Below are 23,815 nucleotides of genomic sequence, written 5' to 3'. Positions count from 1 at the left end.
TATAGCTTGCTTAATGTTTAATAATCACATGCAAAAATGTCAAATGTAGAATTTATAACAGTCAATAAATAAATCAATATAAATTACTAAAATTCAAGTCACAGCATTACTCAGAAAACACCCTTTTGGGTTGCATTTGCACAAGCACAAATTGGATTTCACCCACACTGTGGAGTTATGTTACAGTTAGTAGGTCTGAGTGCTCAAAGCATGGCTAAGTGCTCAAAACACAAAGCATGGTGTTTGTGCACTCCCAAAGGGTTATACAGATTACACTGAAATTAACTTTTTTTTTATCAACATCAAGAGTTTAGGTTTTGAAGGTCAGTTTAAATGAAATCTCACAAAATAAGATTCAACAGAATGTCTGCTTTCTCTACAGAGGCACAGGACACAAGGAAAGACACACCAGATTAAAGGCATAGAAACAGATCTGCGCAAGGACAACACAGTCACCACGATCTGAATACATTGCAGTGGGTTGAATGTAAGTCCAGTCAAAGTTCTCAAGTTTTAGTGCCGTGTGGTGATGCTTCCTGCTCAGGGACAGCAGACAGCGGGCCAGTGTGTATTTCGCAGCACAGCTCACTGCTCTGACGGACCGCACAGAGTCGAAATACATCAAGAAACAGGGATCATCCTAAAAACATCAGAGAAATGCAAATTGAACATCTTCCAATGGAAAGAAAGAGAAACCACTTCCTAATAAAATACAACACATCCAAACCATTATTTTTAAGTCTAGATTAGATTTAACTATATAATATGTTTTTCAAGCAGTTATGTAGCAGGTATGATCATAAATAGGAAGGGGATGATTGTTGAACTCAACTCACAATATCTGGATCTCTACCGTCCAGAATCAGCAGGTCTTCCAGGGCCCAGATCTCTGTTCTCTCATAGCTGTCCTCCAGCCCATAGTGCTGCAGCTTCTTGGTCCGTGATTGCTTAACTCTCCGACACAAGACCACTGAGATCTGAACTTCTTTATCCTTAGATACTAAACACACATTGGTTCTGTTTTTAATTATACCCCTTCATCAAAGAAAGAAAAAAATACATTTTTACAATTCTTACTTCTTCACAAACAATATCTGATCTTGCCCCCAGATGATCCTGTCTCCTCAGTATCTCATCCCTGATAGAAAATAATTCAGCACATGCCAACTCAAATAATTATGCACAAAATAAGTGTAATTTTCTTACTAGAAACACAGAGGAAATGCCGTCCCTGCTGTAGCTCCTCTATTTCTATAAACTCCACCAGCTTCTGTCTCTCCGGTCGGAACAAGACTCTGTCCATCTCCTCCCTCAGCAGAGATGACATCTCAGGCAAAAAAAGAGAGAGAAAATTAATTTAAGTGTGAGAGAGAGCAAGAGCAGAGTGAGGGATAAAATGTTTCTTGAGGTGGACCTGGTTTGTAGGGTTTATGGCCCTCCTTCCACCAAGACACGCACCCACTCTCTCTCTCTCTCTCTCTCTCTCTCTCTCTCTCCATACCTAGTGTGCATTTTCAGTTTAACTGAAATTGAGCTGACAATTACAAAGAGGTTTTCACTTTATGAACTTTGTTACACCTTTTTGAACTTTCCTGAATAGTGCTATTATTTCAAATGTTTTATTTATTTTTGCTTCTCAAAAGCTTATTTGAAATGAATCCATGATTGAAATATGATTTTGTTACGTTTTTTTTCTTGTTTTGGATGTCTCAGGAATCATCATTAAAAGTAGTTTGTGTACTGTATGTGTTGCCACAAATATTTTGAAATTATTACATTTATATATGTAATATATAATAGTATAATTTATTTATATTATATTTCAATTATAACATCAGTCAGAGTATATGCCTAGATTGAAACAAAATAATATCAGATAAGTTTTTGGATTACACAATTGATACAAAACATGTGCATAAATTGTAGCAATATTTGATATCTCTATTGGAATTCCTGCTTATAAATAGATAATAATATTTGAGCAGTTTCACTGCTCAGATAATATTTTTTAAAAATTATGTAATTTTCTTTTTTTGTGTGGCTTTTTTCACTGTCATTACATAAATTATACAGCAGTCCATCCGTACAAGCCTGAAATCTTGTGTGGACTCACATCTTCCGTCCTCTTCTTTTTGTCTCTGATCTTTGTTGAATTTGCTCCCCCGTTAATTCTTAACCTATATGTGAAAGCTTTTTAGTGTTTTATAACCTGATCACGCACACACACACACACACACACACACACACACACACACACTAACAAACTGACTCCTGGCTTAGATGAGCTATGTCTGACTGATTGTACTAAAATGGCCTTTGGGGAAAATACATCATTAGTTATGAAAACACATTTCCCTCTTAAATCTCCATCGTAAGAGGTGCAGTTAGAACCCATTATAATTATAATCTCTACAGGGATAGCCCACGTATTGACTGTGGTCCCATCAACCTTTAAAGATTCGATATCCAGCGGATCTACAGATGCATAATTTATAGCCACAAAACACGTTTATACAAACAAGTGTTCTGATTGCATCTGATATAGTATTTTGGTAGCTATAGATGCCTTCTTGATATCCATCTGTGTTTTCAGAAGGCTAACTAATTAATAATGAACAAAATTAAGCTGTCTTAGCCTATCCACTCGGGTACAATTTACCCAAAAGGAGGAAATGACCTCTGCTTTTGGTCTTCCGAGTAGCTTTTAGTTGGTCTTTGAGGCTTTACTTGTGGCCGCTGTTAAAGTCAGTTCTAAAGGACTTCGAAAGGATAGTTATGTTTTTGTTTTTTCCCATGTGCAGTTCCTTAGATAATGGCTTAAAGGGTTAGTTCACCCAAAAATGAAAATTCTGTTATTATTTACTTACCCTCATGTTGTTCCAAACCTGTATGATTTACTCTTTCTTCGTGGGACACAAAAACAAGATATTATTTTAAAGAATGCTAGTAACCAAACAATTTTGTTACCATTGGCATCTATTGAATAGTAAAAAAAAAACATTGAACCTTGAACATTTCTCAAAATATCTTCTTCTATGTTCCACAGATGAAAGAAAATGATACCAGATTGCAATGATATGAGGGTGAGTAAGTAATGACAGAATTGTCATGTTTGGATGAACAATCCTTAAAGGATTAGTTCACTTTAAAATGAAAATTAACCCAAGATTTACTCACACTCAAGCCATCCTAGCTGTATATGACATTCTTCTTTCTGCTGAACACAATCATAGTTATATTAATACACTGAACAAAATTAAAAACGCAACACTTTTGTTTTTGCCCCCATTTTTCATGAGCTGAACTCAAAGATCTAAGACTTTTTCTATGTACACAAAAGGCCTGTTTCTCTTAAATATTGTTCACAAATCTGTCTAAATCTGTGTTAGTGAGCACTTCTCCTTTGCCGAGATAATCCATCCACCTCAAAGGTGTGGCATATAAAGATGCTGAGTAGACATCTGATTACATTAGACAGCTGATTTGACGCTGTCGTATACACTGATCCGGAGCATCCCAAACATGCTCAATGGGTGACATGTCCGGTGAATATGCTGGCCATGCAAGAACTGAATGGCCATGCAAGAACTTGTTTTTTCTCAAGATGCAAACCATTAATGTTTTTTTTTCTAGGGTACATTTATAAAAGCTACTTAAATACCTTAACTGAACTAAGGCCTAATCCTGGCTTAGTCTAAGTCTTGTCTGTGAAACCGGCCCTATACAATAGTTGTAGTTGATATAGTTGAAACTTAATTCAAAAACATTTTAAAAAATCTTACCCCAAACACCAAACCTTTGAATTCATGAAATATGTGAATCTACTTGCAAGCACAATTAAATTACACCATAAATAAACAAAAAAGTAATTAACATTGGTAGGGTGAATTAAATAAAATCTATGAACTAATACAAACCCGATTCCAAAAAAGTTGGGACACTGTACAAATTGTGAATAAAAAAGGAATGCAATAATTTACAAATCTCATAAACTTATATTTTATTCACAATAGAATATAGATAACATATCAAATGTTGAAAGTGAGACATTTTGAAATGTCATGCCAAATATTGGCTTATTTTGGATTTCATGAGAGCTACACATTCCAAAAAAGTTGGGACAGGTAGCAATAAGAGGCCGGAAAATTTAAATGTACATATAAGGAACAGTTGGAGGACCAATTTGCAACTTATTAGGTCAATTGGCAACATGATTGGGTATAAAAAGAGCCTCTCAGAGTGGCAGTGTCTCTCAGAAGTCAAGATGGGCAGAGGATCACCAATTCCCCCAATGCTGCGGATAAAAATAGTGGAGCAATATCAGAAAGGAGTTTCTCAGAGAAAAATTGCAAAGAGTTTGAAGTTATCATCATCTACAGTGCATAATATCATCCAAAGATTCAGAGAATCTGGAACAATCTCTGTGCGTAAGGGTCAAGGCCGGAAAACCATACTGGATGCCCGTGATCTTCGGGCCCTTAGACGGCACTGCATCACATACAGGAATGCTACTGTAATGGAAATCACAACATGGGCTCAGGAATACTTCCAGAAAACATTGTCGGTAAACACAATCCACCGTGCCATTCGCCGTTGCCGGCTAAAACTCTATAGGTCAAAAAAGAAGCCATATCTAAACATGATCCAGAAGCACAGGCGTTTTCTCTGGATTTAAAATGGACTGCGGCAAAGTGGAAAACTGTTCTGTGGTCAGACGAATCAAAATTTGAAGTTCTTTTTGGAAAACTGGGATGCCATGTCATCCGGACTAAAGAGGACAAGGACAACCCAAGTTGTTATCAGCGCTCAGTTCAGAAGCCTGCATCTCTGATGGTATGGGGTTGCATAAGTTCGTGTGGCATGGGCAGCTTACACATCTGGAAAGGCACCATCAATGCTGAAAGGTATATCCAAGTTCTAGAACAACATATGCTCCCATCCAGACGTCGTCTCTTTCAGGGAAGACCTTGCATTTTCCAACATGACAATGCCAGACCACATACTGCATCAATTACAACATCATGGCTGCGTAGAAGAAGGATCCGGGTACTGAAATGGCCAGCCTGCAGTCCAGATCTTTCACCCATAGAAAACATTTGGTGCATCATAAAGAGGAAGATGTGACAAAGAAGACCTAAGACAGTTGAGCAACTAGAAGCCTGTATTAGACAAGAATGGGACAACATTCCTATTCCTAAACTTGAGCAACTTGTCTCCTCAGTCCCCAGATGTTTGCAGACTGTTATAAAAAGAAGAGGGGATGCCACACAGTGGTAAACATGGCCTTGTCCCAACTTTTTTGCGATGTGTTGATGCCATATAATTTAAAATCAACTTATTTTTCCCTTAAAATGATAAATTTTCTCAGTTTAAAATTTGATATGTCATCTATGTTGTATTATTCTGAATAAAATATTGAAATTTGAAACTTCCAACTTTTTTGGAATCGGGTTTGTATTTGCATTAAAATTGAGGAATAGTAAATTGTATATATTTTTTTAATAAAGTAAGAAGGGTGGGCATATTTGATGAAATCTTTGCTTCATTATCATTTTCACCTATTTGTGTTTGTAAATCAGGTAATAATTGTAACATTTTTGGAAGCTTAAGTCTAAAACACACTTGAGCCTGTCAGTCTAGTGGATCTGGTAACCAAAACCTTATAAGCTGTCGAACTGTCACATTTGAATGGTCAAGATATCCAGTTGCTTTTGAGGAACTTTCCCTGTAAAAAATGTGAAAAGTCACTTTAGATAAAAGCTCAGCTAAATGGTTTACATCCTGTCTGTAGTGCTTTTATATCAGCATTATAGTCGCTCAGAAGAACAAAGCGACCACAGACAAACCCTCTTTCCAGTACTTCATATATTTTGTGGCGCTGCAGACTACATCTATGTAAATATTGCAGTGAATTGAAATAGTGAAGTGGCAGAGTGGAGTGAACTATGGAGACTTACCCACCATTGCCAGTGATGTGGAATATGTATTTTTTATTATACTGTCTGAATCTGGGGAAGGACAATGGGATGCTCTGAAGTGCTCCAAGATACACTGTATTGATTTGGCCACATCCAATAAACTGTGCTGGGAAGGAGTCCAAGGATTTCCAAATGTACTTTGAGTCAATGGGCTAAAATAAAAACATTTACAGTCCAAAACTATGCATATTATGGCCATAATTTATAATTTAATATAACAATATTTTTTATGTTTTTAACAATATATATTTTGTTTCTATGAAGTCGTGAAAATATTGGCATTCAAACCTTAAATTCTTGTTTTTTTTATTATAATCTGTAAGTCAGGTGTATATTTAAACAGTAGTGCAGGAATTAATTTACTTCAAAACAATAATTGTCACTTCAAACAATTTCCAATCACCAATTATTTCCAAACTTTTACCAGTAAATATCATCAAACCCTTTAGTCAAGTGTTACAAAGTCAAGAGTAGACATGAACATTCTAAATGCCTTTTCATTTTTGTAAAAACATTAATGGCAGATATTATACTTTTTTTTCAAAACAGCAAAGTGCTGAACAGCCTAAAAAAGCAACAAGTTGCAAAGAGAATCATAAAGATACTGTAGTTATGAGGATTTATTTCTCCTCAAAATCTCTAGAGTGTTTTTGATCACTGGAGAAACACTGTTCACAAATGCATAGTGATTCATAAAACAAGCCACAGTTTTGATTTGATATTCATAATGTCTGTGTGTGAGTGAATTCCTCTGTATTTACTCTGTATGTCTTTCTCAGGAAAGGATGTGGAAATTGATCAATAATTTCCAATGAGCAGAAGTCAATAACTGACGCAAAGGGACTAAGTTTATGCCCAGGGAACAGTTATATTAGATTTTTCATGCTTTTGTGGGTGTGATGCTAATGGTTGAGTGCTGTGGGATATCCTGTGTTTCGCCCACACACATATACTGAGGTTTCCATTTGCTTCTCCCCACAAAAATGCATCCAAACATCAAAGAACATGCAGTATTTACCATTTACCAACTGTAGTTTCCGGTAACCTTAACCCAAAACACCACTTTCTTTTCACTTTTTGTTATTTTCTATTTTTATTTTTATGACAGTGGTGGTTACTACCAACTTACTAACTTTATTGTAGTAAGAAAATTTTTGAGACCGCTATTTAATAACACTGTTTATTCATCAGTGTTAGTGATATTTTTACAATTTCTAATTTATTTTTTGCAATAATACATGATATTTGAAATTGCCCATGCAGGCTATTTGAATTTGATCATTTATTTTATTTAATAGCAAGAATAAGTATAGTTAAGAGTTCAGAGAGGCGGGAACCCTCCTCATGCATGCCTGACCTCACCTTAGGGAAACAATGCGAGTCTAGACCGCTATTGTTAAAGGTGCCCTAGAATCAGTTTTTACAAGATGTAATATAAGTCTAAGGTGTCCCCTGAATGTGTCTGTGAAGTTTCAGCTCAAAATACACCATAGATTTTTTTTTTATTCATTTTTTTAACTGCCTATTTTAGGGCATCATTAACTATGCACTGATTTAGCGCGTGGCCCCTTTAAATTGCGCGCTCCCTGCTAACATTACACACTTTTGGAGAGATTTATAAAGAATGAAGATGTGTTTATGCATTATACAGACTGCAAGTGTTTAAAAAATGAAAATAACGACAGTCTTGTCTCTCCGTGAATACAGTAAGAAGCGATGGTAACTTTAACCACATTTAACAGTACATTAGCAACATGCTAACGAAACATTTAGAAAGACAATTCACAAATATCATTAAAAATATCATGTAATCATGGATCATGTCAGTTATTATCACTTCATCTGCCATTTTTCACTATTGTTCTTGCTTGCTTACCTAGTCTGATGATTCGGCTGTGCACATCCAGACGTTAATACTGGCTGCCCTTGTGTAATGCCTTGAACATGAGCTGGCATATGCAAATATTGGCGTCGTACATATTAATCATCCCGACTGTTGCGTAACAGTCGGTGTTATGTTGAGATTCGCCTGTTCTTCGGAGGTCTTTTAAACAAATGAGATTTACATAAGAAGGAGGAAACAATGGTGTTTGAGACTCACTGTATGTCATTTCCATGTACTGAACTCTTGTTATTCAAGGTAAATTCAATTTTTGATTCTAGTGCACCTTTAAAAATAAAATGCTACAATAATGCACTCTGTTGGTCAAAACATGTAGTACACATATGAGCAACAAACTGCTGCACAGTGCGGGCTTATCATGGTTTGCTGCCTTAAAGGGATAGTTCTGTCATTAATTAAAAACATTAACCCCAAGATTAATTCATATTCTGCAGAAGAAGAAATTCATACAGATTTTTAATGAAATGAGTATGAGTAAATAATGATGACTCCTCCTCTCTCATCTCTTTCTACATGTTCCACTCATCTTCTCCCTCTCATCATATGGGTCAAAGATGCGATTTCATTATTTAGGTACCCACATTAAATTAAATATACTAAAGTATTTTTACATATATACATAAAAAATGTATCAAATGCAAGTACTTTCATCTTTCAAATAACTTTCATGAAAATAAAATGTTGAAATATGGGTAAAATAATGTTCCAAAGTGTAAAATTGTCATTCAGCGTAATAATGGTCCAGACTTTGATTTTACCATTACATCTTTAAATATACCAAGATCAAAATATATTTGTTTTCTTGGCATTTTTAAGTTGATTGTGTTAAAAGGACTATTTCTTACAGTTTTTTTTTAAAGTATTGAAATAACCTGGGGACTATACCCCTAAATATGCAGTTTATTAGAGGTCATTCAGTGTTACAGGAACAAGAAGCTATTCTGAAATCATATAAAAAACTGAGTCATTCACCAGTCTGTGACATCATCGAAAAGCACCCTGAAGAACGTGTGGTGCTACAAGAAAAGTGGGTTTATTGCTCTTAAATATTTGATAATTTCACCTTTTCATGATGTGGCAACCCAAGTTACAAAATCACATCATTTGGTGAAATGCAGGGATTTCACCGAAGGGATGGTTCATCTCAAGACAAGTTGTTCCAAACCTGTATGATTTTTTCTTCTTCTGATGAACACAAACGAAGATATTTTGAAGAATGTCGGTTTATGGGCCCCACTAACTTCTATAGTATGGAAAAAAAAGAGTGTGTGCATAATTATTAGGCATGTTGATTTTCTGATCATATTTTTTTCCAGGCACATTTTACCAATTCCAAACCATATCAATCTTAACAACTACTATTAATTTTAATTATAATTGTCTATGGAAGCTGGAGATGAAAAACGCCTTATATTCAGGTGTGCATAATTATTATGTACATTTTCTTTTACAGATAAAATGAGCCAAAAAAGACATTTAATTCAGACTGATAAAATACTAGAAATTGCAGTTAAGGCATGACCACTGGACAGTGAAATGCTCATTGGGTCAGACAACAACAGGTGGAAAAGAAAAGACATATTAACTGCAAAAGAATTAAGGTGAAGAATTAAGTGTGAAAACATCAGGAACCCTTTGTCTCCAGTGCCACTATTTTCCAGAACTGCAACTTATACCTGGAGTCTCCAGAAGTGCAAGGTGACAAGATCTTAGAGACTTACAGGTCAAGAATCCTAAAAAATTGCCCCCACTTAATAAGAATCTGAAGTGTTGTAAAATACATGAATACTGTTTTTTTTATAGGCTTTATAGATTTATAGGCTTTATACAGATTGAGAGTGACGCTTGAAGGACCAGCACCACATCCTCTTGTACCACTGTTTGAAGAATTTATCTTCCAGAATCTGGCAGTAAGTTTCGGAAGATCATGTTTAGTCCATCTATGCAAAACGGACTTCAGGGTAGGGAGATGGACTAAAAATGAACTCCCCAAACTGACAGATTCTGGAAGATTTTCTGGAAGGTTTACCGATATTCTTCAAAATATCTTCTTTTGTGTTCAGCAGAATAAAGAAATTCATACAGGTTTGGAACAACTCGAGGGTGAGTAAATGATGACTGAATTTTCATTTTTGGGTGAACTATCCCTTTAAGGCCCATATATATAGTTGCAACTATAACTATACAATGAAGGGAAATTGATTAATATCGATCAAAAAAGTAATGTGGTAGTACAGTGCATTGTATCACATAATACCACAGTACATAAAGCATGAGACTGGAATTCATGTATCATGACATTTACATGGATATCTGATTCATGTGGGAAATGGGGAAAACACAATGGTAAAACCATGGTACTTTGTTTGTTGTGTGTGACAATGTAAAATGTGAAGAGTGTAGAGTTAGGATTTGTTACGATCTAGGGCGCCCCCTGCTGCCCACCAAATAACCATACAGGCGTCAGGCGGTGCCCTACTTCCAGCTTCACATGGTCACCTCGGGCACTAACTAAGCCTCCCAGTACTGATCTAAATTTAAGTATTTGGTCCCTCTATATAACCCCAGGGTGTGCACGTAAAGCCAGGGATCCATGTAACTGGCAATCATGAAGAGACTCTCAGTATTTATAGCTAATCCAGTGACGTTATTCGTGACATAAGCTGTTGTAGTCCTTAGCGGTGGAATTCACTCTCGATCTCTGAATGCCTCTTAACTCCACTATTCCTCAGGTACAGGGCCGTGTCCACCATTGAGATCCCGAGGTCCGGACCTCAGTTTTTTTCCCGAGGTGTATATATAATAAAAGTCGTGAAATAATTGCCTAATATGAATATAGAGATATGAAAAATTGGAATGGTCATAAACACCAAAACTGTCATATTACACCATCTGTGACTGAAACACAAGACCAGAGTAAAACTTTAAGATTGAAAATCACTTTCTCTTCGAGCTGCAGTACTACTTTATTTTTCTTTTGTTTCCACAAACAAAATTTGTCATAGTCTTCCTTCATCTGTCTCATGAGCTGCACCCACTGAGACAGCCTTGCAATTATCTTCAGTGTTAAAGTCAAGGCTCTTTAATAAGCCAAAGTATACTTAAATGGATAGTTTTAAGTAAGCTCTGTTTTTAAAGGTGCTAAAGAGTATGTTTTGTTTTATACATTTTTGCAATATTACTTGAAACTGTCTTTACTAACTGATAAAAGACTATTTATTAGGTGCACTGAAAGTAGTAATATTAATATACATCACCTGTGCACGAGGTAGGGCCTTAAAAACATCAGCCAATCGTTTACGTGATCATCGCGTAAACGATTGGCCCTCTGGCTTGTCAATCACTGCCGTGACGTTCCTTGTGAGAGACGTGTGCGGCTGCGCACTCCAGTAACTTTCCACTCTCTACAGGCGCTGCATGCAATGTTTTTGTCAGGAGACAGGAATAACAACTGCAGATTATGAGTTACCTGCGGTGAGTCCGACATAATGAATCCAAAAAACACGACACAGCGAATGCCGGTGGTAAACACTCGTGTTCCGATACTCGTGCACGAGTTTTGGGAGGCGTTCCTTTGAAATGAGCTGTGAAGGAGGGGGGTTGTTCTTACGCATGCGGTCATTTCAAAAACTCAGTAACAGTCTTTGGATTCTCAGTCAACGAAAAAATCCTCTCTATCACCTTTAAAGGCCTATTAAAATGTTCAATGTAAAATCAATATTTGTTGTGCTTATTTGATTCTCAGTTAAAACAACAATTACAACATTACTGTAAATAATACAACCATCTGTGGTATTACTTTATCTAAAAAAAAAAAAATAGATTAACAGTGACAGTCAACAAAGAGCTTCTATAAAGCTTGAACTTTTGAGGTCGGGATTAGTATAGGCCGATCATGATGACAAGAAATCTAAAGTTGTATTGGCTGCAAAAATCCTAATTGGAACATCCCTATTGTTGTTCATTTAAAAAAAAAAAAATCACGTAAAAAAAATAAAAATAAAAATTGCAGCCGATAAAAACATTTTTGTAAATATTTTATCTATAAATCTTTTCATGTGACAACACTGAAGAAATGACACTTTGCCACAATGTAAAGTAGTAAGTGTACAGCTTGTATAACAGTGTAAATTTGCTGTCCCCTCTAAATAACTCAACACAGTTGGCATATTAATTATCACACTTTACAGGTGTGGTGTGGACAAAAATGTGGTGCGGCTTCTGTGTGACTGGACTGAGGGAAACACCATGGTGAAGGTGTGGCAACAAATTAATTAGAATCACTATTAGGAGTATCTCCACCGCAAAGACATGTACACCACACGCCTCATGACTCTTATGCAGCCTGGGGGGATTGTGTCAGCGTTAGGACACAAGTTTGATTAACTGAGGTATTGTTAATTACCTGTAACATGAACACTGAAAAAAGAGTAACCAGAAAGTCAAGTTTGAAGTATTATTAGGTTCAGTAAATAATGACAGAACTTAAACTGTACCTTTAAACCTGTTGCATACTGTTTTGAATATTCATTTATTGACATGATCATCCACAATCTCAGTCTTGAAATATCTGAGTCTCTCACTTCTCACAGATTTGTTGCATTTTGCAGGTGGCGAGGAAGTTGTCTGGAGAGGGTAAAGGCACAGATATTTACTAGTATAGGCAATGAGCATTCCCAGATTGTCTCATTTGTTCTTACGTGTGAGGGGTCCACTGAGTGTCTGGAGCCCATGGACCGATTCCAGCAGGCCAATCAGCATGTGCTGAAGATCTTCTATGTTGACTGCGGGTGTTGCCAAGCACAAGGCCGAGCTGCCGTGGAGATATTGTTCCAGGGATGGGTAGATAATGGTATGGTCGTGCACCTGGACATATTTCATTGGATCCATCGTTTTGATGCGGCCATTCACACTGACAGCCATTTCAAGTATGCTGTGTTCAAGTCTGTCCTATCAGGAATGGTGCTGGCATACAATCACGTAGACTTGGAGCTGCTCATCAAAGCCGTCAGAGCAAAGCATGCAGGAATTTTAACTCTGTCACCGATGAAGACATGGCCAGCTCCTGCGTCAACATCACATGCATGCATCATGGTGCTCACGTGAACAGCGTAAGCCAATACTGAGCTGGCGTTCTGACCCGGAAGCACCGCACTGTGTTTACTACGTGAAGCGTAGGAGATTGACGTGGAAGAGAAGAAATTGTTGAATAAAGTCATTATTTGTTTTGTTTTTTGCGCACAAAATGTATTCCCGTCACTTCATAACATTAAGGTTGAACCACTGTAGTCGCATGGACTATTTTAATGATGTCTTTACCATTTTTCTGGACCTTGAAAGTGGAAATTACGTTCCAATCGATCAGAGGCCAGAAAGCTCATGGATTTCATCCAAAATATCTTGTGTTCCGAAGATGAACGACGATCTTACAGATTTAGAAAGATATGAGGGTGAGTAATAAATGAAAGAATTTTCATTTAAACTAATCCTTTAACTATACAGTATTCCTCAGGAACACGGCCGTACCCACCACTGAGATCCTTGAGGTCCGGACCTCTGTAATGCTGTCTTGAGCTCTATGTGCAAGTGTAGGGTTGGTTATATGACCTAAAAATTAAATAATTAAATAAAAACCTTTGTCCAGAAAAAACAAAAGTGTTCCTTTTACATGTGGAAATAAAATCTTAAGTCAGTCATATGCCAAAACCTACAGTCAAACCAAAAATTATTCAGACACTTTTGATATTTTTTTTTACTAGTGGGTGCAGGACACTATAGTTCATTTATGTTAGTGAGGATAGCAAAATAAAGTAACATATTATACCCAAAAATTCTTCATAGAGTGGACTACCAGTAAAATTGATAAAAATGTGGAACCAAAAATTATTCAGACACTTTGACCTGACCAGTGTTATCTGACATAATTAAGATGAGTATTTTCTGACACAGTTTAACTCTGAGATCTTGTCATATTTTATTACCATTTTTTTAAACTATAGTGAATAAACTGTGAATGAAATGTTCAACGTGTCTGAATAAATTTTGGTTTGATTGTATCTTATTTGAAATATTTTAAACAATCATATCATTATCCTACTGAAATGCATCAATCACCATCTTAGCTTTATTATAATTGAACTAAGTTTAAAACAGAATGTCATTAAAGCCTTTGTTTCGTTCACAGAATTATAGGGCAAGGTTTAAATTCATATTTGAGTAACAAAGGCTTCAACATGTGATATTATTGTTTCCATTAATTTTATTGATTTAGAATGTTAATATTATGAAACAAAAATTTAACATTTGCTTGGACTTGGTTCTGTTTAATAAAGCACATTTAAGTCTTATTGGAAAAAATAATTGGCACTGAAAGTGAAAAAACAATATGTTTTATTATTAAAGAAACTATTATTTCTTTTTTTTATTATAAGCAATGTCCATATACTGCAGTTTGAACAGAAAACAAATCATTTATGTACATAAGTTGGTGAATAATTCCATTGTTTATTAATTAAAAGACAAAGGTATCAAATAAGTGCTCAGAAACATTTCTATTTAGGTTTTCAGTGTTTAATTTGGGATCTCACCTATGGGTGACCTGTTGTGATATTGAGTGTTTAGCATGTTTGTCATTGCCAAAAAGGGAACATTTTAAATGTGAAGCTTATTGACTCGTAAATGAGTTATATCTTCACATGGTAATGCATTATAACATATTTCTCAGTAGTTCTAAAATAAAAAGTGAGATAACATTCATATTTAACTTGTTGGTGGTAAAATACATAACCAATGTCACATTTCAGTTTGAAAGCCCTGCAGTTGTCCATGTCAGTGATTTTCTTTTTACTTATTTGCCAAAAAATAAGCTGAAACCCCGTGGTCCGTAGTCATAAATCACCTCATATCACCTCATAAATCACCTCAGGTTCAGTAGATATCGGGTCACATGAACATCCTGTTTGGCTTATCTGAACAGTTTTCTCTCTGACCCTGCAGTCAAACCTTTCAGCTCGTTCTTGTTCTTTAGTAGAGGAAGTCTTCTCCAGTGGCTGAGGGTTCCTCTGGTTTCTTAGTCTGTATTTTAGGCAGATGTATTTTACTGGAGGCTACTACAAGAATGTTAGCTCCGTGTGTTACAGTGCTGGCAACGCACAACCAGAAGGAGAAACCAAGATTCTCCTCACGGATCACAAGGGTAAAAAGGCTCTCACGGTAGTTAGCCACATGTTCCGTGAGCCGATGGCACTGAATTGCTGCAAGGAAACATGCAAAGCCCATTGCACTGAACAGAGCTGAGAGAAGATTAAAAAAGAAAGTATATGATTAGAAATTGAAAAAAGTAGTGAATCACAATTTGTTGAAATTGTTGATTTAGGGTTGATTATCCAAATATGTAGACAGAACATTGTACTTTAGATTTTTTGTTATGTTGACTTACCTGCTATGAAATTCCAGATGTAGAGGCCAAAAGGTCCTTTGATAGATTGATAAGGAACTTTTCTGGCATTATATATACAGAAAGCTAAACTGACCACTGCAAAGCCAATAGCAATGAAAAGAAAGAAGATAATGATCATGTGAAGACCACTGTTGATTTTTTTGATGAGCTTTGGGAAAACTGCAGAATTTGTGAGAAAGAGAGAGACAAAGATCAAGATTCACAAAATTGGATTTATACATGATCTATATATCTATCATCTAATTATCTATTTGTCTGTCTAACAAATGATCTATCTATTTAGATGAGCTATATATATATATATATATATATATATATATATATATATATATATATATATATATATATATATATATATATATATACAGTACAGTCCAAAAGTTTGGAACCACTAAGATTTTTAATGTTTTTAAAAGAAGTTTCGTCTGCTCACCAAGGCTACATTTATTGAATTAAAAATACAGTAAAAAACAGTAATATTGTGAAATATTATTACAATTTAAAATAACTGTGTACTATTTAAATATATTTGACAAAGTAATTTATTCCTGTGATGCGAAGCTGAATTTTCAGCATCATTACTCCAGTCTTCAGTGTCACATGATCCTTCAGAAATCATTCTAATATGCTGATTTGCTGCTCAATAAACATTTATGATTATTTTCAATGTTGAAAACAGTTGTGTACTTTTTTTTTTCAGGATTCCTTGATGAATAGAAAGTTCAAAAGAACAGAATTTATCTGAAATACAAAGCTTCTGTAGCATTATACACTACCGTTCAAAAGTTTGGAGTCAATAAGAATTTTTATTTTTATTTTTTTTAAAAGAAATTAAAGAAATGAATACTTTTATTCAGCAAGGATGCATTAAATCAATCAAAAGTGGCAGTAAAGACATTTATAATGTTACAAAAGATTAGATTTCAGATAAACACTGTTCTTTTGAACTTTCTATTCATCAAATAATCCTGAAAAAAAATATTGTACACAAATATTTTGTACAATTGTACACATTAAATGTTTCTTGAGCAGCAGATCAGCATATTAGAATGATTTCTGAAGGATCATGTGACACTGAAGACTGGAGTAATGATGCTGAAAATTCAGCTTTGCCATCAAAGGAATAAATTACTTTGTGAAATATATTCAAATAGAAAACAGTTATTTTAAATTGTAAAAATATTTCACAATATTACAGTTTTTTTACTGTATTTTTAATTAAATAAATGTAGCCTTGGTGAGCAGACGAAACTTCTTTTAAAAACATTAAAAATCTTAGTGGTTCCAAACTTTTGGACTGTACTGTATATATATATATATAAATATATAAAATATTTTTTAAAGAAGTCTCTTATGCTTGAACAGACTGCATTTATTCAATCAAAAGTACAATAAAAACTGTAATATTGTGAAATATTATTACAATTTTAAATAACTTTTTATTTTCAGCAGCCATTACAGTGTTACAGTGTTCAGTGTCACATGATCCTTCAGAAATCATCCTAATATGCTGATTTCCTATTGTTATCAATGTTGAAAACAGTTGTGGCATAATATTTTTGTGGAAATTGTGATATTATATTTAGATCCTTAGAAAGTTCAAAATTTATTTGAAATAAAAATAGCTTAAATGTATTTACTGTTTTTTTTTTTTTAAATCAATTTAATGCGTCCTTGTATTAATAGTTTAATACCTAAATAACTTTTAATAAAAAGTATGAATTTCTTCTGGCAAACCAATGAACTTCACACATACATAAATAAATGAATTCATACAAGTGCTTTATAAAGAAAGGAAGGTTAAATGTATAACGACAAGACAATAACATCAACAAAACAACAACTATAGAGATAAAAACAAAATTCAAAGACCTGTTCTAATAATAGCCTAAGACATACAACAAATAACTGTGATTAATTATAATATGGGCACAGAACTTGTATGTTTTATTAGAAGGGAATATAACGTCAATCAATCAACGCGTTAGTGCTCTTACTGTATATTTTGGAGCGGCGGATGCCGAGCCCACATCTCCGTGTTTTCCCGCCCTGAAAGAGGCCGTAGTAAATGTGTCCCGTGAACTGCTCGAGCTCTGGATTAGACGCGTTCACCAGATCTACTCCTGTCTGACACAGTGTGGTTCCGGTGACCCAGCGCTCGGTGGACAGTGCCACAACCAGAAGTACCACAGAACCGATGCTGAGTATAGAAGCGAAGGAGAACACGATCTGTTTCCAGAGAGTTGGCATTTCACTAACCCCATTCCTCCAATAAAAAGCAAGACGCAAAGTAACACGACTCCGCGAGGCGTCCGCCTCTCTCCGCTGCTGCGCGAGCCAACTCTGCTGTAACGTACGAAGTTAAAAACTTCACGCAAATACTCTACCGATTTGCAGCATGTTTGCTGTACGTTTGCACCTGTAAAAACTAAAACACCATGGTACTAAACTGAAGGAACGCGATAGGGAAAGAGCAGGAAACCAGATATAAAGCGGTCAGATGGATCTCCTTTACCACCTAACGAAACCTTATACAGTTTACTTGCCTTCGCTTGGCTTGGTTGCCAGAGGTGCTCGCGCACACGCGCGCGCGCACACAGAGTGTGGGAATTATTACGGGTTATAATTTTAGCGGCGACAATTGGTTCAACTAACGCAAGCGAACCGTCAAATCTTGTGCTCACACACGTTAATCAACCTGCTGTAACAAGGATTTTTATAGGATGTCCTTTGCTATAACAGTTAATCAAATTGCGATGGCTCCCTTACATTAAAATCTAATAGGTCATAGAAACGGCTGATTCAAAACATTAAATGTCAGTTCAGCCAAGACTCTACTCGGTCACTGAGCATTGCAATGAATAAAGAAAAGGGAGGGTTTCATAGGAAAGTCACTGCAATTGGACAGAAGTAAATGGGCTAATGACTTGAAATATTAACCTCCGTCATTATTTGTTTTATTTAGTGCAGAATTCGGGGTCTCATAAAAGAACCAAGCCTTTACTTTGTCAGTTGGAACAGTCTTAAACAGGCTTCAGCACCACGGACAGCAGTATTGCCGGACTTCTTTGGTTCAGCACCATGGACAGCTCAACTCAACTCAAGAGCTCTATGGTGCCCTGTAAACAGTGCTCATCTTCGCCGCTAGAGGGAGATCTCTTACCGTTTCATTGAGCTGAGCTCTGTGCCATTCAGTGAAAGTGCCCCTATTGTGGCATTTAAAAGGTTCCTGTTTTTGTTTTGTTAGTCCCCAACAACAGTGTTACATGCATGCAAGGTCAAAAAACACTTTAATTGTCTTATAATATGCATTTATTTTTACCTTATTTGCTCAACGACTCCCAAACGATTCGCTCAACGATTCATTTTGCCGAACCCGTAGTCTGCGGTGATTGGTCAGATGACTTCTGCAGGTTAATACGGGGTACAGAATACAGTGTTTGCATCACTTACATTGTATTATAATAATGGTGCTCCGCTCTATTCTAAAAATAAAGATTCAGAAAGGAATTAAGTTGTTTTGTGTTTATGTTAGCGATCCTAGCCCACACAGCTCGGTGGTAAACACACAAACAGTCATGGTATATGCGTTAGTCCAAAGCAGAAACGTATTGATAAAGCACTGCAGTTGTACACCAACGTGTTGCTCTATTCTTTATCATAACTCCAAGTAATAACAACGACAAACATTTGACACATTTATAGACAATTGACCCTTCGCAAAGACCCGCCCCCCTTAGTTATTGTTGTGCCATGGCGCTGTCACACCACACGCAGTGAAAAATACATCGCGGAGCAAAGAGGACACTGACAACATGTTGACAGACAAGACAGAGCAGGTTACTTATGATATTAAACAAAGTCCTAGCTTTCACATTGTGTATTTTTTTTTAAGAAATTCAAACAATAAAAACCGTTTTGTGGCTCTTTAATGTGTCGTGACAGATTGTTGTAGCGCCTCAGCTCAAGCGCCTCATGAACCGATCATCTCTTCTTACTAGTTAATTTATAGCTTCAAATAAACTTGAATGAACATGAGAAGGAATGTTGTTTCAAATGCGGAAAGACGTAAGTACACACAATTTTTCAAGTTCAAGGCTACCAAGGTTAATTTTCTAACTCCTGACTGCTTTGTCGGACAAAATGGTGGATTCGGTGTTATGATTGGTCAGATCGCCTGTCAATCAAACTCCCTGCGAAGGGTCAAATGCGAGCGAACCAAGCTTGCCACATGAGTCCTGATAAGTGAAGCCAAAGCGTCTCGATCGCCCCCAGGTGGCTGGATGCAGTATAGGTCATAAACCCCGCCCTCTTCATGTAATATTAAATTTTTTTTTTTTTCCAAAGACAATTTCTGTCATTTTAGGGATTTTTTTTATCATGCTGGTGTTAGTTCAAGTGTTCGTTCTTTAAAAAAAGTTTAGTTTTAGTTAGTTATTTGATGCTATAAAAATGGGGGTGAGACGTCATGATTGACAGCTGTGATTGACAGCTTCTCTGAGTGAAGCAGTCACTGAGGCGCCAACAGACTTTTTTCTGGATCTTTGCGAGGTGACTGGAGCTTTAACTTTAATTTCTACATTTCCATAACTGTTTATTTCACACCAAAGTAATGAGTTGTTTTGAGTTTGGGCGGGACATTGATATCGAGGCTCCACTTCGTGCTCACTACTGCGCAGACTCGGGCTCCAAGTTCACTATGCCAGACTCCAGACTCAAGATGTCAGCGCCATATTGGGACATTGGCGGCTTCAGTTACTACAATGGAAGAGAGTGAAGGTGTGTCGTCCATCTTTTTTTACAGTCTATGAAGCGAACACATATTGCTGTTAGCTGGTTAGCCGGAGACCTACAAGCTGCGCGGAGCGAACACAACACACACAACTAAATACGTATTGTGAGAACTTAACAGCAACAATTATTAATCATACTTATAGATTGTAATTCAGAGGAGGAAGAAGCTGGTCCAAATAAACTGGGTACTGACCCATCCTTCGATAACAACCGGCTTGCGAATCCCTCGTTGAACACATTTAGGTTGAAGAAGCAGTTGTCAGTAAAATGACGGGAACACAGCACAAGGTTCGGGCTATACTGCTGTGGTATCGTTGTAAAGATAAACTTTAACCACTGATTCTTCATATATTGGCAGTGTTTGAGCGGTTTCAAGTTTTCCCTCGCGTGCAATAATTGGGCGGGCAATATGCTAATGTTTCGTTTCTACGTCACAACGAAATGGCTTGGGATTCGTTTTACAAATGACTCGTTTAATTGACTCAGAGTCGACTCTTACTTTTGAGAGACAATAACTTTATATATGGTGCACTTTCAGATTTAAAACTTTGCAGGATGTTTTCATTCACTTAAAAGCTGTTACACACTACATGAAATGTAATTTTCAAAAATCCACAATAGGGGCACTTTAAAGAATAGGACTTGTGACAATTACACAAAACATACATAAATCAAAAACGGCACTTAAAATTTGATATATTGAACTATTACTACATATAAAACACAATATTGTTGAATTGTTAAGTTGATTATACAACAATTAGTTTTGGTCCTCAAATTTGACTGGCCAAGTGGCGTTTAAAGATGGTTGATATTTACTTTAAAAGCACAGGGATGTTTCACCGTTTTGATCACTACACTTGTCAGTGTTCATGTCATGACAATATTACATCCAAGTAATTTTGCAAATTTGCAAAAGACACAATATACTGTAACTAGTATGCATATCCATCATCCTATTAAATCGTATTGATTTTTAAATTTCCAATCTTCATTCAATTCATTCATTCAATCCCTCTTTTTTAATCTTTTATATGAATTAAAAAAATACTCATAAAAAAACTGAGTGAACATTTGTTTTGCATTTGATTTGTTTAGTTGATCTAATGTTATTACTAGTATTTCTGATCAATATGACTGATGCTGAGAGAAAGAAAGGTTACAGGGTTCTTGAGGCATGTTTCAAAACATGTCTTTAATCCATATTGAAATGTATTGATGAAAACTGCTTGTGAAGAACATCAATTGGCTGCATAAACAAAATGTTAGCTTTAGTGTCAGGCGCATATACAATATATGTTCCCTGTGGTCAAAGAGTCTTGTCATATTGATTGAAGAATGGAGGCATATTGACCAGCTAAACTACAGCGATGCTCATTGAGGCAACTGTGAATATCAAATGACTACTGTTGTGGTTTTGGACAGGCTTATAGACTTAATGCATTCTGGAATGTTTTAAATGTTTATAATGCAGTTATGACTGGACATGAGTTAAGACAGCTGCCATAGTGTAAACATCTTTTTCTGTGTAATCTTTATCACTCTTTCTACTCTTAATATATAATGCTCCACCCATTATTTTTTATCATTTTATTATGCTCAATCTAACTTCATTAATATCAATCTAACTCTGCTTACTGTTTAACTAAATCTACTCTTTCATACCAGTTCTCAACTTCAAAATGATGCTCTTTCTTCTTTCTCCTTTTATTTTTGCCTTCTTTCCAACACCAATAAGCTTAATGAGATTCAAAGTGCTCTGTAACCCAGTTAATCAGATTCATCGTTTTGATTACACACTCAGTTTAGCATCTTAACATTTCTTAATCTCTTTGTTTTTCTGCAAACAGTCAGACGTATTGCATAAATTTCTGTTGCTGTCCACATCAGAATTCTCACAGATCAATTTAAAATGCATTTCCTGTCATGTCTGACTATAGCATGAAATTGCCCTCTTAAAGATACCATGAGAGTTTACTATGCATCACAAGACATTAAGATGTGAATCTGTGAACATTACAGTATACATCAGGGATGGGCAACTCTAGAGCCACTGTCCTGGAGAATTTAGCTCCATCCTTTAATTTGAGATTTTAGGTGAGGTTTTAAGGATGAATTCTAAGTTGAATTCTAATGACAGTTTCCTCCAGGACTGGAGTTGCCCATCCCTGGTGTACATTGACAGTATCTGTAACTTACATAGGCCTTTTCAGACTTGAAATAGTTAACCCTGGGTCATTCTAAACCTCGGGTAAACGTAATCCTCGGTTTCACATTGTACATTCTTTAACCCTGGGTCAACGTTCTTATTTGCATATTTGTGGTGTCTGTGTTATTGATTGGATAAAAACAGTACTCGACCTGTTTACTTAGCATAACAGTATTGCCGACTGTACTATCGAGTTTATACTGAATGGACATTTCGGACTATAAAGGTAAGAATGAAACGGTCTCTTCTTCACTCAAACTTAACCGTTTTCTGTCAGCATTTGACATTTTACCTCTCAAATGCTAAGTTTACTGTTTATACAATGCGCAGTGTTTCCGTTACTATCCAAAGCGTGCAAATATGATGCTGCCTTCATGTTCCTAGGTAAGAACTGCACATAAACGCCCTCCCATTTCAGATGGATCGTAAGTGATTGTAATCACGACTTCAGAAGTGGCAATTATCAAATTTCCGATAGCACGTGAAGGCAGCATGAGTACGCGATTGGTTGTCTGTTGCTAGAGTAGCTGTAACATTCACACTTTACAAGTTTGGCACCGCAATGCGGGGTTAACGCAGCAAAACCTCCGGAGCAGTGTTTCATAACCCCAGATAAAAGGCGGTGCTAACCCCGCTTCTAAATTACAAGTGTGAAACATTCCTTTACCCAGGGTTAGAACAACGATAACCTGGTGTTAAGCGCAGTGTGAAAAGCCCTTCCCCCGGTTTCACAGACAAGGCTTAAAGGTGCTAAAGAGGATCTTTTCGTCGACTGAGAAACCAAAGACTGTTAATGATTTTTTGAAATGAGCGCATGCGTAAGAACAACCCCCCTCCATCACAGCTCATTTCGAGGGAACGCCTCCCAAAACTCGTGCACGAGTATTGGAACACGAGTGTTTGTTTACCACCGGCATTCGCTGTGTCGTGTTAGTGGATTCATTATGTCGGACTCACCGCAGGTAACTCATAATCTGCAGTTGTTACTCCTGTCTCCTGACAAAAACATTGCATGCACGTCTCGCACAAGGAACGTAATGGCAGTGATTGACAAGCCAGAGGGCCAATCGTTTACGCGATGATCGCGTAAACGATTGGCTGATGTTTTTAAGGCCCTACCTCATGCACAGATGATGTATATTAATATTATTCCTTTCAGTGCACCTAATAAATAGTCTTTTATCAGTTAGTAAAGACAGTTTCAAGTAATATTGCAAAAATGTATAAAACAAAACATCCTCTTTAGCACCTTTAAGCTAGTCCTAGACTAAAATGCATGTTTGAGCTGTTTTAACTGAAAGGAACTTGTACTGACATCTCTTAAAATATGTCAGTGCCATTTGTCTCAAGATGCACACCAGTAATGTTTTTGTCTATAGGGTACGTTTATAAAAACTACTTAAACATCCTAATTGAGCTAGGGCCTAATCCTGGCTTAGTCTAAGCCCTGTCTGTGAAACTGGGCCATTATG

General features: G+C 36.3%; 2 protein-coding genes across 2 annotated transcripts; both read right to left on the bottom strand.

Moving 5' to 3' along the window:
* On the bottom strand, positions 1–1,403 carry exoc1l (exocyst complex component 1 like). The gene is made up of 3 exons (XM_048197548.1): positions 1,207–1,403; positions 837–1,000; positions 1–640 (listed from the first exon to the last, which is right to left on the bottom strand). The coding sequence occupies exons 1-3, from the start codon at positions 1,325–1,327 to the stop codon at positions 377–379; spliced, it is 549 nt and encodes a 182-aa protein (XP_048053505.1). The 5' UTR covers positions 1,328–1,403; the 3' UTR covers positions 1–376.
* Positions 1,404–14,327: 12,924 nt separating this feature from the next.
* On the bottom strand, positions 14,328–18,018 carry clrn2 (clarin 2). The gene is made up of 3 exons (XM_048195521.1): positions 17,338–18,018; positions 15,320–15,499; positions 14,328–15,173 (listed from the first exon to the last, which is right to left on the bottom strand). The coding sequence occupies exons 1-3, from the start codon at positions 17,588–17,590 to the stop codon at positions 14,905–14,907; spliced, it is 702 nt and encodes a 233-aa protein (XP_048051478.1). The 5' UTR covers positions 17,591–18,018; the 3' UTR covers positions 14,328–14,904.
* Positions 18,019–23,815: the final 5,797 nt, after the last annotated feature.

Source organism: Megalobrama amblycephala, linkage group LG7 (genome assembly GCF_018812025.1).
Source record: "Megalobrama amblycephala isolate DHTTF-2021 linkage group LG7, ASM1881202v1, whole genome shotgun sequence".
NCBI classification, from domain to species: Eukaryota; Metazoa; Chordata; class Actinopteri; order Cypriniformes; family Xenocyprididae; genus Megalobrama; species Megalobrama amblycephala.
Note: the sequence above shows the minus strand (reverse complement) of the source record. Positions and strands in the feature narration are given on the sequence as shown.